Raw genomic sequence first — 13,125 nt, 5'->3', positions numbered from 1 at the left:
AAATTTTCATTTCAGCGAGAAGCAAGTTCAAGGACAAATCCAGACTCTGATACAGATTTTATAGAAAATGTTAATAAAGGTGTGCTTTTAAAACCTAGCTAGCCCTTCAAAAGACTTGGATTGAAAAATAAAAGCTCCTAAAACATTCTGTTTGAAAGCAAGTGTAATAAGGAGAATAAGTTTTCTGCCACACAGATATCTTGTAGCCTTCTCTTCCTTTCATTTACTCCTTATTACCTTGCTTGTTTTTCTATTAGCCATATCATAGTCACACAGATGTGGCACTGTCATGGTTTAACCTGAGCCAGAAACTAAGCACCACACAGCCGCTCACTCACTCCCCCCCGTGGGAGCAGGGAGAGAATCGGAAGGGTAAAAGTGAGAAATCTTGTGGGTTAAGAACAGTTTAATAATTGAAATGAAAATAATGAATAAGAATAAGAATATTATTACTATTACTATTACTATTACTATTACTATTACTATTACTATTACTATTATTATTTAATGAAAAGTAAAACTACCAAAGAGAGAGAGGAACAAAACCCAGGAAAAACAAGTGATACAACCACTCACCACCCACTGACCAATGTCCAGCCAGCCCCCGAGCAGCGATCACTTCCTCCTCAGCCAACTCCTCCCAGCTTATATACTGAGCATGACTGAGCATATGGTATGGAATATATACTGAGCATACTGAGCATATAGTATGGAATAACACTTTGGCCAGTTTGAGTCAGCTGTCCTGGCTATGCTCCCTCCCAGCTTCTTGTGCACCTCCTCATTGGCAGAGCATGGGAAGCTGAAAAGTCCTTCACTTAGTATCAACACTGCTTAGCAACAACTGAAACATCAGTGCGTTATCACATTATTCTCATGTTAAATCCGAAACACAGCACTATACCAGCTACTAGGAAGAAAATTAACTCTATCCCAGCGGAAAGCAGGACAGGCACTAATCACAGGGTAGGAGCTGCCAGCTGTCTGGGAGGATAAAACTACTCTGACATTATCCCATCAGGCACCCAACAGTGACTTAGGAGATACAGCCATTTAGTTGACCCCCTTGTAAAGAAACAGGTGCCATCTGAGCATGCTGGGAAATCCTTTCTAACACAGTCAGCTCCCCCTCAATGGTTCATAGTTTAAAGTACAAAAAAAAAAAAAAATAGCAACACCTATCATTTTGCACACTGAGGTTAGGCACAAAATGCTGAGGCTTTCGGTGGCTCTTGCTTCCTGAAGATAAATACAGCTTAGCATGCTACCCTAGTAAAAAATATTTCTGTATTGAAAACTAGAGATGTTGGGGGGGGCATCAGTTGCACTTTACATTTCAGCTTGATTTTAGTCAAAAAGATCTACGCTTGAAGCTACTTCTGCCCCAAAGCTTGGGTACAGGTAAAGAAGCATCAAAGTTCTTCCCTTTAAAACATTCCCAAATTTGGAGGAAGCCTGAGGGCTAAACCTTTGACTAACCCAAAAACTTTTGTAGGCTTTTGAAAACTTGAGACTGAGATTCAGGTACAGTGTATAATCAAAATTATTCCAGATTTCTAGTGTTTTGTTGCTGTTGCTGTTGCTGCTGTTGTTTTGCGTTGAAGAACTCATCTGGCTGCTCGCATGCCTTCTTTTGCTCTTACAGAATATCACTGGCACAAAGTTATTTTGATATCCAATGCATGAATATTTGCACAGCATCCACCTAGTAGGCCAGTAAGCACAGTAAAGATATCTAAGCGCTGGCTGATATATGATGTTTTTCCACAGAAAAGCACACATGAGAGAAGGACGTGAATCAAGGCAGGGAGGGAGAACAAGGACGTGCAGCAGGAGGCAAATACACTGAGGATGCCATGAAGTTCTCTGGTCCCATGTACAAACAAAGTGTTTAGCCATGCCATACAGCATGCCCAGGGCCCATCCTAGAGCAGTAAGACCCAAAAGGGATCCCAGGGAAGCTACCACGCCTCAGCCTCTCATCCCTGTTGAGCCATGGAGATGACGGAGACCAATGAGCCACGCCAAAGCCAGTCACAAGAAACCTGTCTCCTAACCTTTGTGCCACACCAAGCAAAAAAGGTGGCCTGCACTCTCACCCCCAGTGTGGATGCCGAATGCGTTGCCATGCTAAAGGGACGCGGTCGGCTTTGGCTGGGTACCATGGCTCCACAGCAGCACGCCAGCCCCACTGCCCTAATCCCCGCTCCCCATGCTTGGCTCAGAAAACACATCTCTTTCCTCCTCCGCCCTCGCCACCCCACACTCCTCCTCTCATCACCCGCCATTTCCAGCCCAAGCTGGAACAAAGCATGGCTGTGCCAGCTGTGCCTAGCAGAAGGTGCCCAGAGGACTCCAAATCTCCATGCCACCCAAATAAGCACAGCCCATGACTTCTTGCCCAACTCCCTCCCTTCCCCTCTCCTCTCTTCCCCAGCTCATGAGCTCCGTGTAGAGGCGGATGTGGCTGGAAGCAATGTGAGACACCAGAAGGGAAGAGCAGCCACCAGGTGGTCAGCTGGTGCCCGGGCTGGAGGGATGTGGAGATGTCAGGGCAGTGGCAGTTCTCCATATGCCAAAACCAAAAATACAGGCGACGTTTTAGCAGACTGCATCACAGGAAACTTTGCAGCCAGGGGTCTTCACCATCTTCAGGATTACATGGAAGCTGAGAAAGAATCAGAAAAATTACCTAAAAGTTGCATTTAGGAGCCAAAAGTGACACAAACGTGCATGCAGTCCTATGGTAGAGTTATCACTGTACACCAGTCATAACTTCTATTACACCAGAAATTTGACCAACTGAGGATCCCACCATTTTCAAATGAGCCTGTGTGTCATGGTGAATGCTGCCTCACCTAGCAAGAACTGCAGCTTCAAGTCCTAGCTCAGGACCTCTACTCATGGTTTCTTGTGTCTCGGTCGCTCACGCCACAGACCCCTGTAATGCCAGTGACGGTGCATGCATGAGCGGCTCTCCCGCAGGCATGCAAGAAATTCAAAGAATGAAATCTAAACTTTGTCTTCCTGCTGTGATTCTCATTTCATGTGCTCAGCTACACCATAAGCCCCCTTTACACCTTTAAATATTAACACAGCTGTTCTCTTGTTGTGGGATTCCTCATTATCATATAAATAAATGATTAATTGTTACCGTACCAAGCAAGTGCAATTTTTATAACTATATGAATCAGCACTGTGCCAAACCCTTCAAGAACAGCAAGAGTGTTCAAGTATTTATTGCACTTTATTGCTTCCTGGATCATTTAAAAGGAGTCGCTGACAAACAACTATTTACACAGGCTTGAAGGTTTGCCTCGGATGTACTGAGCAGTTCTGTATTTCAAAATGCAGACCTACTTTCTTTCCCAGCAATTTAACTCTAGGTCTTTGGCAGAAAACTCCACGGCTTGTCCAGCAAATGCTACTATTTGCAATGGCACATCTTGTGTGTTACCAGAAGATAATTTTAATGAAACTTTGAGCATAATATTAAGTACCGTTCTAACAATCATGCTGGCTTTGGTGATGTTCTCCATGGGTTGCAATGTGGAAATTAAGAAATTCTGGGGCCACATAAAAAGACCCTGGGGTATTTTTGTGGGTTTCCTTTGCCAGTTTGGAATTATGCCTCTCACAGCCTTCTTGCTGTCCCTGGCTTTTAACGTGCTTCCTATTCAAGCTATCGTGGTGATGATCATGGGATGCTGTCCAGGGGGCACAGCCTCCAACGTCATCGCCTACTGGGTGGATGGAGACATGGACCTAAGGTAAGAGCAACCGTTCTCTAAGTATTTCATGTGGCTTTTTACATTGTAAACTTTATATTGAAAAGGACTGTCTGATTTTTTTCTTAGCTTCCTGGCCCATCCGTGGTGGAGCTTTCTTCGTGTAAAAAGATGTTTAGTTACTGTAATAGTAGTAAATATAAGCAGAATAGCAAATATCCTTGGTTCATTAAGAATTCATAAGGAAGAGAGCACAACAGGATTGTGTATATTAGAAAATGTCTTTATTGTAAATCTTCAGATCCTGCAGAAAATAGCATTTATGAAGACTGCTAAGATACTAAAGATTATGAAATCTTTTCCAAGTTAGAACTACTTTTGTGATTTTGTTTCTCCTAAGATCTTGGGCAGTAAAAAAAAAAAAAAAAAATAACAAATTATTTTAGGATCTGAATCTTCTGTACAAAATAGTGGCTATGCAATAGTTCTTGAAGTAATGTTTCTTGAAAAAGACCACCTGTGGAAAAATATTTTCCCTCCTTTTGTGTTCTATGCAATGAATAGACAGGCATAGATTTCCTCTTTGGGAACTAATACAAATGAAAATCACTTGCAGTAATTCTATCTGCTCCTGGCACCTTCTGCAAAGTCTTCAAACTGAGGGAAAGTTTTACAGGCTAGAAGCCACTGCCTAAGGCAGCCCTGCATACTGGGGGCAATGAAAAAACTCCTTTGTAGCTAAGCGTGATGGTCTCAGTGACAGGGTGCTCCGAACTCAGAAACAGATATGTAAAGCACCTGTCATGGCCTGGGACATCAAACACGCAGGGGAAGTGAACCCTACTCTTGATGCAAATTCTATGGGGGGTTCATTAACAGCCTTTAAAAATGAGCCATCTTTTTATTTTTATATCCTGATTACTTTGCTCTAAAATAAACAGGATCATTTCTCTGTTTCCCGCAGAGTAACATAAATTGGAGCATTCATCCAATTTATCATATGCCAGTCTGAAGTAGAAATGGAAAAAATAAGAGAAGAAAGACGTGGAACTAGGGCGAATAGACTAAGAATGTTAATATTTGTAGCTTTAATAAGACATTTTTTCCAACCTTTGAAAATAGTGAACTTTTCTGTCACATACAGGTGTTAACGTAATACCAGCTTTCAAATTTTGTATGAGGTCAGCTCTGCTAATCACCAACTTCCTTACCGTGGAGGAAAGATCTATGATATTAGGAACTGTAAAACACTTAATTTCAATAAATACAGGTCTGAGAAACCACAGATGGAAAGATATCCAGCACAAGTCTGAAATTCTGTCCTAATCTTTCCTTGGAAGAATACACTGAGCTAAACTATGCTTTCTCAGCTCCATATGTTCAGTCAGGCCACTGAAATCAATGGTAAAAATCTGAATTGATGATGGTATAAATATGAGCAAGGTTCATATCCCATGATGCTGGCAGAGGGTGAAGTAAATTGAAAATACCTATAAAAGGTTATTCTTCAGGTAAAGACCTTTACCTTATGAAGTCAAAGGCTTTTGGTCAGTACCTTTGTGACAATAATGCAGGGACCAGAGGATATGGAAGGTACAGCAGAGACAGCAATGCAAACATCTTCAGTTCTTGATAGAAGAATAATAGTATAAGTAGCTTGGCTGTTTTCTGGAGCCAACACAGTATTATAGAAAGCCTGCCCATCATATCAGACAAGGTTTTGTTTTTAACTGATAATATTTTATGTTTATACATAACAACCCATCACCATTTCCTACAGTCCTGCTTCAAAACATCCCAGTGCAACTAGACCAGAAGTTAGAGCAGAAATTAAGTTTCTACTGCTCATATAATCACAGGGAGGTAAAGTATGAGGTTTTATGCCTTTCTTAGTAACTTAGACCCAGATGATATCCTCTAAAGCTTCCCATAGGGACATCTGATTTTGACATTTCTTGATATTTCACAAGAACAACTGCTTCTGAAACACCATGTCCTCTCTTCCACAGCTCCCCCGGGAGCTTCTGCGAGCACAGGGACTGGGGTTAGAGAACATGCAGACTTTGGAACAGGATGTAGATACAGGGACAGTAGGAAGATGTAGGAAATATGGAGGGAGGAAAAATAAACTCTTTTCTACATTTGGGGTTTCACCTGACCCTAATTGTAGCCCATGGCTCTTTTTTCTCTGTATGTAGGAACATTCTTGCCAGAGGCTCCTACAAAGTTCTGTTCAATGACTCTGAGGCAGAGAGCGACAGGAACCAAAATTAATGCAAATATTCCTGTAGTCTCTGTATTAATTGTTCTAGATTTTTCTGGACCTGCCCAGTTTGCGGGACAGGGTCAGTAGTCCCTTTTCTGAGGCAAGTGACACAAAAGAGAAATCAGAAGTGAGGCTCATAAGGAAGTTTCCAAAGTCCCTTAACTAGAATTCTCTCTCATTATTTTTATATCAGAATGTGATTTGTAGGCATAATTTTACCTATTCTACTCAGATTCTAAGAATTTCCTCCTTATTTTAGCTGTCTTGCCTTTTCCTCCTTCTTCATTCCTGTAGCAGAATGCATCTTTTAGTACAAGGTGTATCAGGCCTGATGGTTTCAAGACTTTATATTTTAAAACAGAAATGTCTTTGACAAACCAAGGAAGCAACAATACTTATGCTTAGCTTCACTGAGTAATTCTCAGCACCCGCTCTTTGGCCTAGAGCAAAGCAAGCCTGAAAACAGAATTTTATTACATCACACAACCTAGATGATGAAATATCTTTTTTTATGCTGTTGACTTTGGAGTGAAATTTTAACATTCTAGAACTGCTGGTGTAATGCAAAGCTCTATTTGATGTTCACCTGACCCTGTCTAGCTTGCCACCCTCTCAGAAGCCAGCCGGACAGGAAGCATGCAGACAGACTTGCCAACAGACCTTCCTGATGGCCTCCTGTCCGACTGCCTCATTTGCACTGAAAGTTATTGTTCTGTGGCTGCAGAACACGTTGATATTTTATGTTCCTTTCTTTTCAGCAGAAGCCATTCCTTCCATTTGGCTTTTTTCTAACCTGATGTAAAGGATAAATTGTCTGTAGCCAGCATCATTTCTTGCCCAACCTTTCATAAGCTGTGAAGTCATAATAAGAAAATAAGAAAGTCTATAGGCTGGCATGACATGTCACTCTAACCAATTTCTTTGCAGCATCAGCATGACAACTTGCTCCACACTGCTTGCAATGGGAATGATGCCACTTTGCCTCTTTATTTACACCAAAATGTGGACTGATTCTAGCACAATTGTACTCCCCTATGACAGCATTGGTGAGTTCAGTAAACCAGCACTTTCCCTTCTGACTCTCTCCTTTATCCTCCCTCTAGTAACAGCCACCTTTATACCACATCCTGCAGAGTCATGAAGAAATGACCCCAGATTTTTAAAAATAGTCATCCTCCTACTTTCCAACAACTTCCATGGGAATTAGGTACCTAGATCACTTGACGTCATCCACGCCTCTGCAGAAAAAAAGACTTGAAGTCAGTATAAATATTGTACAGATATTTATCATGAGATTGTACGTGTTTTTCTTTCCAAACGGTTTGGAGACGTGCGGTACTGGGATAAGAATATAGAATCATTCGTACAGGAATAGCTGCTTCCCCTGGATAAAAGTGTTTGTAACAGCTTTAAGGCACAATCCTGCAAAGTGCTAAGTGCTGAGGCCATAATCTGGCAAAGTACTTAAGCACACATGGATAATTAAGCAAGTGATTAAAACTGCTGAGTCTCTTTGAAAAGCTGCAATCTACACTGCCAGGAGTGGCTTCATTTGACTTCCTGTCAAAAATCTTATACAGCTACAAAGAGAAAATAGTCAAAGTATTTGGAAATACATGCTCCAGTGCTTTGCAGAGCTGTGGCCCTAGTGCTTATCAAATGCAGTTCCATGTTGTGCTAATCTTAAAAGCCAGCAGAGTCATTTTCATATTCTTCAGTGTCATTTCCCATTGTTCTGGGGAAAAAAAAAATCACATACATTGCTTGTGCTTTCAAAATAAATACAGGCCAAAACAAAAGAAGCTCTAAACCGGTTGTTGATATGGTACAGTAGTGAAACACCTGCAGACAAAATGAACATTTAATATAGCTACTCCCATCACAGGATAGTGATGATTAGCACACTCAAATTTCTGTCTGCCTTTCTGATGCAGGTGAATGAGCATGTAGCTCAGCAGAATGGCAATTACTTCAACAGGCTGCCAAAGATAACAGACTCTATAGAAAAGCAAATGGGCAGGTGTGGGTAGAGCGTGCATGCGTGCTCTGGGGTGCACATACCAGAAACATCCTCCGAAGACTTGCTCTGTACCCCCAGCTGCTCTACACAGTGTCTGTCCTCCTGTCGTGAACTGCTGCACGATACATGGACTTAACTGCTCTCTTCTTTTTTACAGGAATTTCACTGGTATCTCTTATAATTCCTGTTTCGTTTGGAATATATGTTAACCACAGATGGCCTAGTAAAGCAAAAATCATACTTAAGGTAGGATATATAAGGCTGAAGCATTAGTAATTATGGACAAATTATGGAATCAGTGGCACCACTGAAGCAGTACATTGCTATTCATAGTGTTAGTATCTGACTTCATAAGAGCCGGGAAGTTTTCAGCAGAAAACAAATGAGACATTGCAGAAATATATTGCTTTCCCCCTGCACAAACATGCATGAGTTGCATACATTATTAGAAACCATCATTATCCAAAGAACCTACTTTTGTCTTTGGCTACAACTATGTTAGTAATTGAGTTCAGTTTAGAATGTAAACTGAAATTGGAAGGAAAATCATTCAGGTCAACCGGAAGCAGTTTTTCTCTGCAAAATAATAAAAAATGAAAACATTCTGGATAAAAAAAAAAAAAAGCAACTTTCTAGTTTTAAACCAGTTTATTGATTTTTGGGGGCAATTTTGAGTGTGAAGTCAATTTTTATTAAAAAAAAAAATTTGAAACTGTTCCAACTGTTAACAAATTCTAACAAAACTATTCACAAAATTCATCCATCTTTGCAAGATAGTTTCAGATGCATAAAAAATATGGGGGTTTTGGCAAAACCTATTCTCACCAAAATAATAATAACAACTTAGCTGCATTTAGTGTTAACAGCAAACTAATCATTGCAAACATTATGTTTAGCTTTAAAGTGATTGTCAGACCTTCTGAGTACCCTTGGCCTTTGTTAACCATTCTTAGTTAACAAACACATATGTTTTCTAAATTTTCTTAAAGAAAACTAATCTGGCAACTTGTTATTCTACTTATATACATCTCTCTGCTATCAGCTCAAGAAGCATAGAACACAAATAAGGTCCTTTTAAGTCAATTCATTTTCTTAAACTGTTAGCTTATTGTGTTGCATTTTTAAATGCACTCACAGCTTCCTTATGAACTTGGATACTATTGAGTACTGGTTTCAAAACTGTACTACTCCTGTTTAATCAGTTAACAGAAAAGCGTGGACTTGAACTCACATGAAAAGAAACTCTACTTGCCCTCTCAGCAAAACACTGTTTCATCCTCTCTCTTACAAGTGGGTGAGCAACCCACGGTAGGGTCCATTGACAGTTTGCTTTATGTAGGACAATGAAGCATCAAGTGAAGATTGAGCCATAGTTGTCAGATTAAGGTCCATATAGTGAGAAATGAAGATAAGAGCACAAATACAGTATGCCAGGTGAAATAGAAGAGCTTGTCATGGCCAGACCATGTTTCTTCTTCCTAGCTGCATGTGGTTAATAGCTCAGTCAAACAAAAGTACTTGTTCACTCAGTGCTCTTAAAAAGGTGTCAGCCAAAGACTGATGAAGCCAGTTCAATGGGAATACACGTTTTAGCTGAGAATGGATTCTCCTAAGCTTAGCCCCAGAAGTCTGCTGGTGAGATCCCTGGCAACATATGCCATGAGGGCAGACATTTCACTTGGATATTGAGAAGAGAGTGAGTTATCACTTTTTTTGGCAAGCAGCAGTGAAGATATCAGTACATTCAGCCACAGGAAATAAGATCAACTCAGTGACCATGCCTATGTAGAAATGCAGTACGAGCTCACAGCCAGTTTCCAAACACAAATTTTCAGCCATATCAAAGATTTACTCCTCCACTTGGCAAATAATTTCCTATCACTAACAATCTAGTGTCTAGTTAACATATGCTATACTAAGCCCCAGAGTGTGGCTGCCCAAGAAGTGGGGAGGAAAAGTGCGTTATACTAGCTATTAGGCTGTCAGTTTCCCAACAACTCTGGGGAAATTTTTCTAAAGTGTGCACTATTCCTCACTCATGTCACAAGTACAATTATAGTCAAGGCTTCAAGAGACTAGCTTTACAGGTATCTGCTATAGATACCTATTATAGCTGTGCCTTGATCTATATCTGTAGTCACACATTGAAGTACATCATACATCTCCTGTTTGGGAAAAATGGCAGCTATCTAATCTGTCTGCCTGCTGTGAATTACATTGCCGTAAACTTTAGGGTTTATGTTTAATAAGATGTTTTGGTGACTCAGAGACACTCACGGGCATGTTTGACACTATGTTTGATGCCATTAAATTTCATTGGGATCTCTTATTCATTCAGTTCCCTCCTTCCCCTCACAGATTGGTTCCATTGTGGGAGCGGTCCTCGTCGTGCTCATTGCTGTGGTTGGGGGAGTACTCTACAAAGGCTCCTGGATAATCTCACCCAAATTATGGGTCATTGGCACCATATTTCCAGCAGCTGGCTATTCTCTGGGATTCCTTCTGGCCCGCATAGCTGGTCTGTCTTGGCACAGGTATGGAATTCTTTGTGACAAAGACCTGTAGCCTTTTTTCAGCTGTGAAAAAAGTTTTTATTTAATTATTAATCAATACCAAGAATACTCCCTAAACATTAGCTACACTACAGAGTCACTCATTCCCCAACCCTGTTTCTGGGATACTATGTGTAGATAAAACTTTTCTCATGCATATTTTTATTTACAGATTCTGACTATACTATTTCCTCCAATCTTTGATACATCTTCCCCTTATGTGCCCGTGCCCTACACTTCAAATGAGTGAAACAGACCTGACTTATAAATGGGTTGGGATTGCAGTAAAATTTCTCATGAAGATGCAGCAACCTATAACTTAGAATAGCATTACAAGAGAGGGAGATAACAAGTGCCAAATACATGGCTTGAAGGTGGATCACAGTCCTTTACAATTGCTGAACTGCCATAAATTGTGTGCATTCTGGTGGTAACAGCCATATGACTTGTGGAGTGTTTTCTTGACTATGTGGGCTGAAGGATACCATTTTCTTAGTTATCCATTACTATATATTTCTTGCTTATCCAGATTATTAAAAAGCATAAGGACCCACAGGCTGCTATTTCACAATTGTCTTTGTATTGTTCCCTTTAGATGTCGTACAGTGTCTCTGGAAACAGGCATGCAAAACAGTCAGCTATGTTCAACTATAGTACAACTCTCATTCACTCCTGAACAACTTGAACTGATGTTTACTTTCCCACTCATCTACAGCATTTTCCAGCTGTTGTTTGCACTACTAATTTTAGGAGGTAAAGTATAGATATTTTCTATTATAGCATTATAATTATCATTATTATTATCAGTCTCATTTTTCACGGATATGGAGAAAACAAGAAAGGATAAAAATAATCACATAGAAAATAGTTAAGTACATAATGACCCAAATGATTACTGAGCATCGCCTCTGTGCTGTGCCCTGTGCATAACTAGGAATATACAAGGCTGAGTTCAAGATTTGGAAGACCCTTTTTTTTCAGCACAAGGGAGGGGATCTCCACCACCTACAACTGGGCACATGAGAATACATTGAGCACAGGATTGTTATTACCCTTGGTTGAGGAAGGGCAAATGTGTCTTCTACCACCACTCCCAGGTGCCTGGACATGCAGCTGCCCAGCAGGGCCATCCCCACAAGCATGAACAAAAAGTCTCCCTCCTACCAGCTGTTGAGAGAACAGGCATTAGCTTCATGGCTAATGTGAGAAAATATCTTCTGTTAGAGGTAAAGGTCCCTGTTTCCACCCACATGCACCTCTCATGAGTTGCACTGCTGCTACTACAACTAACCTACTGAGGGTTGGGACCTTGTCCCTGTTGCTCACATCTAAAACCAGCTGTGACTACTGAGCTCCCACTCCCAAACCAGCCATCTTACCTGACACCAGAGCACTGTCCCCGGGACGCAGCCTGCGAGGCACAGCCCTGACTCTGACATCTCTGGCAGGAAATGGCGTGGGGACAGACAAACCACTTTGTCCCAGCTCCTGCCAAAAAGGACTCACATAGAAGTGAGGGTCAGTCCCACACACCCAGCCAAGAGCCCAAAGGCTTCCCAAGGGAGACAGGCAATATTTTTAAAAGTTACTGCACACGACAGGAACACAAAGCAGTCAAACACCAAATGCAGAATTTAAAATGTTTTCCTTGTTATTTTCTAAACATACTTTTCCGGTGATGAGTGCTGCAGACATAAAATAATTAAACATAACTTTAAAGAAACTGGAGGTGTCAGAATGTTTTAGCACTATAAGGAAGGAAAATGTTGCATGGCTACATGTTACTACAGTGTCTTTTTCAGGCAATTGTTATAATTTCTTTATTTAATACTAAATATATATGGATTCCCAGGCTACCGTGTTTACAGAAGACACCGGGTCAAAACAAAGACAGATGTGGAGAAAACAGAGGAAAAAGAGGATTCAAAATCAATATCATCACATGCTAAAATAAACGGAGGATTTGTATCAAATGAGACCAAATAGACAATTACCTCTGTCCCCACCAGCTGAAACAATATAAGATATACAGTTTACTTAAAACTTTTTTTTCACATGCCATTGCTTTATGGAAATATTTAACAAAAGGAGAAGTTCTGCTGATATTGTACAGTAAGACTTTAAAATTATTAACTTATGAAAGATTTCTACATTGATTTTGAACACGGTTTCTGCCACAATTGTAGAATCTGGTTTTGAAGTTAATTCCCTACAAATATTTAATGTTTTATTATGGCTTATTTAAAGAAAGGCAGAATAAAGGTGGGCTATTGTTAAAAAAAACAAGCAGATATTTGCATTACCAGCTCCAGCCCATGATCCTGCAAATCTGTCTTCTAGTCTCAGTCCCCACACCAAACAAAGAGAAATCTTGTAAAAGTGCCTGAGCAGCAACAGGAGTTGTTGTGGAAGATCTGATAAGGCTGGAGGACTTTTGCTGAACATGAATCAACCATGAAATTGGAACAAGCTAATAATGAAATAAAGTTTCATTTAGGTCAGTCTGGGCAGACTAAAGCCATTGCACTGTACTAATTGCTTGAAGCATTAATTTATTCT

The 13,125-nt window shown here is 40.5% G+C and overlaps 1 protein-coding gene across 1 annotated transcript; it reads left to right on the top strand.

Annotated features, from left to right (window-relative positions):
• Positions 1-3,348: 3,348 nt before the first annotated feature.
• On the top strand, positions 3,349-12,552 carry SLC10A2 (solute carrier family 10 member 2; the record flags this gene model as incomplete). Its single annotated transcript, XM_082333412.1, has 6 exons — positions 3,349-3,770; positions 6,922-7,040; positions 8,172-8,260; positions 10,373-10,548; positions 11,162-11,319; positions 12,419-12,552. 6 exons carry the CDS (start codon positions 3,349-3,351, stop codon positions 12,550-12,552), a joined length of 1,098 nt encoding a protein of 365 aa, XP_082189538.1.
• Between the last annotated feature and the right edge of the window lie 573 nt (positions 12,553-13,125).

This window comes from Platalea leucorodia (assembly GCF_965183815.1).
Source record: "Platalea leucorodia genome assembly, chromosome: 2".
Classification (NCBI taxonomy): Eukaryota; Metazoa; Chordata; class Aves; order Pelecaniformes; family Threskiornithidae; genus Platalea; species Platalea leucorodia.
Note: the sequence above shows the minus strand (reverse complement) of the source record. Positions and strands in the feature narration are given on the sequence as shown.